Source organism: Oncorhynchus masou, chromosome 25 (assembly GCF_036934945.1).
Source record: "Oncorhynchus masou masou isolate Uvic2021 chromosome 25, UVic_Omas_1.1, whole genome shotgun sequence".
NCBI lineage: Eukaryota > Metazoa > Chordata > Actinopteri > Salmoniformes > Salmonidae > Oncorhynchus > Oncorhynchus masou.
In genome coordinates, this window is record NC_088236.1 from 21,517,421 (window position 1) to 21,522,320 (window position 4,900).

General features: G+C 43.6%; 1 protein-coding gene across 1 annotated transcript; it reads right to left on the minus strand.

Moving 5' to 3' along the window:
• Positions 1-505: 505 nt before the first annotated feature.
• On the minus strand, positions 506-3,814 carry figla (folliculogenesis specific bHLH transcription factor). The gene is made up of 5 exons (XM_064936484.1): positions 3,629-3,814; positions 3,302-3,448; positions 3,059-3,148; positions 2,442-2,621; positions 506-868 (listed from the first exon to the last, which is right to left on the minus strand). The coding sequence occupies exons 1-5, from the start codon at positions 3,812-3,814 to the stop codon at positions 506-508; spliced, it is 966 nt and encodes a 321-aa protein (XP_064792556.1).
• Between the last annotated feature and the right edge of the window lie 1,086 nt (positions 3,815-4,900).

Consider the following 4,900-nt stretch of genomic DNA (forward strand, 5'->3'; position numbering starts at 1 on the left):
GTGGACCACAGGAAGAGTAGCTGCTGCTTTTGCAACAGCTAATGGGGATCCTAAAATAATACAAAATACACCAGTGCCTCCCAAAGTTGTGTCAAGTTGGCTGGATGTCCTTTGGGTGGTGGATCATTCTTGATCCAAATCAAATCAAACTTTGTCACATGAAAATAAAAAGTAACACAATAAGAATAACAAGGCTATATACAGGGGCCACCGGTACCGAGTCAGTGTGCAGAGGTACAGACTAGTTGAGGTAATCTGTACATGTAGGTGGGGGCGAAGTGACACTATGCATAGGTAACAAACAGCGAGTAGCAGCAGTGTACAAAAAGTCTTATGGCTTGGGGGTAGAAGTTGTTAAGGAGCCTTTTGGTCCTAGACTTGGTGGTCCAGAAGCGCTTGCCGTGCGGTATCAGAGAAAACAGTCTATAACTTGGGTGACTGGAGTCTCTGACAATTGTATGGGCTTTCCACTGACACTGCCTATTATATAGGTCCTAGATTGCAGTTAGCTTGGCCCCAGTGATGTACTGGGCTGTTCGACTGCCCTCTGTAGCATCTTACGGTCAGATGCCGAGCAGTTGCCATACCAGGCAGTGACGCAACCGGTCAGGATGCTCTCGATGGTGCAGCTGTAGAACCTTTTGAGGATCTGGGGACCCATGCCAAATCTTTTCAGTCTCCTGAGGGGGAAAAGGTGTTGCTGTGCCCTCTTAAAGACTGTCTTGGTATGTTTGGACCATGATAGTTCGTTGGTGATGTGGACACTAAGGAACTTGAAACTCTCGACCCACTCCACTACAGCCCCGTCGATGTTAATGGGGGCATGTACGGGCCGCCTTTTACTGTAGACCACGATCAGCTCCTTGGTCTAGCTCACATTGAGGGAGTGGTTGTTGTCCTGGCACCACACTGCCAGTTCTGACCTCCTCCCTATAGGCAGTCTCATCGTTGTCGGTGATCAGGCCTACCACCGTTGTGTCGTCAGCAAATGATCAGCGTGGCAGACGTGTTGTTGCCTACTCTTACCACCTGGGGTCAGGAAGTCCAGGATCCAGTTGCTGAGGGAGGTGATCAGTCCCAGAGTCCTTAGTGATGAGTTTTGTGGGCAATATGGTGTTGAACGCTGCGCTGTAGTCAATGAACAGCATTCTCATATAGTTGTTCCTTTTGTCTAGGTGAGAAAGGGCAGTGTGGAGTGCGATTGAGACATCTGTGGATCTGTTGGGGCGGTTTGCGAATTGGAGTGGGTCTAGGGTATCCAGGAAGATGCTGTTGACGTGAGTTCCACGGGCGTAATCATTTAGGCAGGTTACCATCGCTTCCTTAGGCACAGGGACTATGGTCGTCTGCTTGAAACATGTCGGTATTACAGACTCAGTCAGGGAGAAGTTGAAAATGTCAGAAGACACTTGACAGTTGGTCCGCGCATGCTTTGAGTACACGTAATTCATCTGGCCCAGCGGTTTTGTGAATGTTGACCTGTTTAAAGGTTTTGTTCACATTGGCTACCGAGAGCGTTATCACACAGTAATCCAGAACAGCTGGTGCTCTCGTGCATGCTTCAGTGTTGCTTGCCTCGAAGCGAGCATAAAAAGGGATTCTGCTCGTCTGGTAGGCTCGCGTCACTGGGCAGCTTGTGTCTGGGTTTCCCTTTGTAGTCCGTAATAGTTTTCAAGCCCTGCCACATCTGACAAGCGTCAGAGCCGGTGTAGTAGGATTCAATCGTAATCCTGTATTGATGCTTTTCTTGTTTGATAGTTCATCTGTGGGCATAGCAGGATTTCTTATAGGTGTCCGGATTAGTGTCCTGCTTCTTGAAAGTGGCAGCTTTAGCCTTTAGCTCGATGCGGATGATTGCACACAGGAAACGAGTGTTAAAAACCAGGATCATCTGAGACAAGCTACCCGGGCAGTTGTTTAAACTGAGGACTATTTCTGTCTATAATAAAGCCCTTTTGTAGGGACAAAGAAATCATTCTGATTGGCTGGGCCAGGTGACGGCCCTGCATAGTCATCTGAAATCCATAGATTATGGCCTAATGATTTCATTTCAATTGACTGATTTCCTTATATGCACTGTAACTCAGTACATTTGTTGAGATTGTTGCATGTTGTGTTTATATTTTTGGTCAGTATAGTTGCCTTGATAAGAATCCAGTTCCATTTTCTGTATTTTGTGTTTGTTGGCTACTGTGGGAGCCTACTATTATACAATTAAAGTAGTTTTCACTGAATTCATTGTCAGATATTCTTTTAGGCCTTGTGATGGACAACCCTTCCCTTCACAGTTAGTCAAAGACATGGTCTGCATTCCAAATGGTACCCTTTTCAATAAACTACTTTTGACCAGGGCCCATAGGGCTCACTCTGGTTAAAGTAGTGGTATAAATAGGGAATAGGGTGCCATTTGGGACGACGTCTTGGTGTGTTGCATTTATTACCATGGTCTGGTCCGGTGCCACCTGGATGATGTACTGGTAGGTGGGCATCACACAGTGGTGCAGCACCAGCCCACTCACGTCTCCATCTCCTGCTCCAAACCCTGTAGTCACCAAGGGAAGAGTCATAGTCACCCCGTCGGACAACTCACTACCGGACACTCCTGACACACTGTCCAGCAGCTGTGGGAGAAGAGAAGGTGAGATACAGAGAAGTTCAATAACTACTTTGATTTTTCATTTAATTCCTTAAGTAGTGGTCACCACAGAGTTGTATGCCAAACCAACACTAACAGATCTATCATACCGGATTCAACTAATCTAACCAAGACAAGTGGAAACAGGTGGGTAGTGCTGGAATGGAACAAAAACCTGCACTCAGGTGGTCTACAAGGCCATGAATTGTGACCACTGACCTACATATTGGTAGCCTTGTATAACCAAACCGATTACCACTGCGCAGCAAAACAGAATGTCAGCTTGCGAGACTTCCGGATGGTTGTAGGAGGTTATCATAGTGGTTGATGGATTGTTTTAAAACCCCATAGGGGTACACTGTACACTGATACAATAGCTCTCACATGTAAACACAAGCAGCTATGAATGCACAAAGTAATTACCTCATCCACCCTCCACAGATCACCACACATCCCATCAGATGTTGCATAGTTGATCGCATTCTTCAAGAAATCAGTCTTGCTCCCATTATTCTAACAAGCATAAACATGACATGTCAATATGTTGAATCACAAGAGCAATGCAATTATGCTTGAAATATTATAGCCCATTGCTGGTATGATGCATGCACCGCTAGTCTGAGCAACAACACCATCATCATATTAAACCTACTGTTTTATACTTACACTGTCAGAGTCCTGCAGTACAGCCACCAGTAGCTTGATGTATTCTGTGGCAGCCTTCAGCGTATCCACTTTACTGGGTTTACGGTCACGACGCATCAGTGGCACCATACGCTTCAAACGGGAGAACATGCTGTTCATGTTTTTGATCTAATGAAGCAAATTACACAAGTCAGAGCACATACAAATTGAATAAATCAAAAGGTGATGCTTTTTGTACAGTAGGCATACTTCCACGCGACAGCGCTGCAGTATTTTGGGTCAATTTCCAAGTCAAACCTTTTGCCAGTTTTTTGTTGACATGGCGCCTGGGCCTACAGTTACACTTACTCTCATTCGTTCCTTGGCGTTTACCAATTGTCTTCTCTTCACAATTTCACTCCAGTCCTCCGTGTGAACATAAAGGCCATCGTTCCCTCGTTTGAATTTAGCTATGTTGGAGTGACTTGGGAGCAAGGGCTCACCTGTTTCACTCACCAAAATGTTACCCATCAACTCACGCTCAGGAACACTCATCACCGCAGCATTAACTTCAAAGCTTTTCATAGTGATATATTTTACGTGTGCGGTCATATCCGATCTTACAGTAGATAACACAATCCAATTACAATGAGACACTTTGAAGATAAATTACCATGTGTTTCGTTAATTAATTTAATCCAGCGCACACCTGTGAAGCTGGATTTACCGGTTTGTGACTTTTCACAATCACATCCACTTAATTATGCAAAGTGTCACGTGTTTGCTATTAAGTCCATGCATATCAAAATAGTTCAGAAACATAAGTGAGCGATTCCGTGTGATCGAAAACTGTACTTATAATGTTAGCCACTAGAGGTCAGGAGTGCCATAAAATGTAAAATAAATAAATAAATAAAATAAAACCAATAACAAAAAAACAAGGTACAGTTTATCACATCAGAAAAAAATGGACTAGAGTGCATTCATTTATCTACATCTTTACTAAGGTTCACAAAAAACATTTGTGTGTTAAAACAAGAATGATATATGTATGTTTTGCAATGAAGTACTTGACAATAATGACAATCATGTCATTTGAAATAAACCATAAAAAACTGTTTTTTGAACATTGTGTGTGTCCCTCTCTCTTTCATAGGCTACAGTCCAAATGGTTCGTCCGATTCAGAATCCTTGGGACGTCCATACCCTAAACCCTAACCTTAATCCGTACCCATACCCTATCCTTAATCATAACCTTTACCTAAACCCTAACCTTAACCCTTATACAGTTCAACTTCAATGGGGTAACGTCAGAGTGGGGACATCCCAAGGATCCCAGATAGCAGTGACCCAATCCAAATGGGAGATAAGTGAGTGGATCATTAAATGAATGACATTACCCTCTTCCGGCCTGACACTGATGTGAGTCTCAGTGTTTACTCTACCTAAGATTATCACAGTAAGTCACAGTAAGTCACCTCATGACCGAGGAATAGGCTACTGTGTATGTATAACACTATAAATATATGGTATATAAATGAAATGAAATGTTATCTCTACATGATAACTTCCTGTCCTGAACATTTCACACTCTGTCCAATTGCACTTGGCTTTAAACTTTGGGTTATAAATAGTGAATCC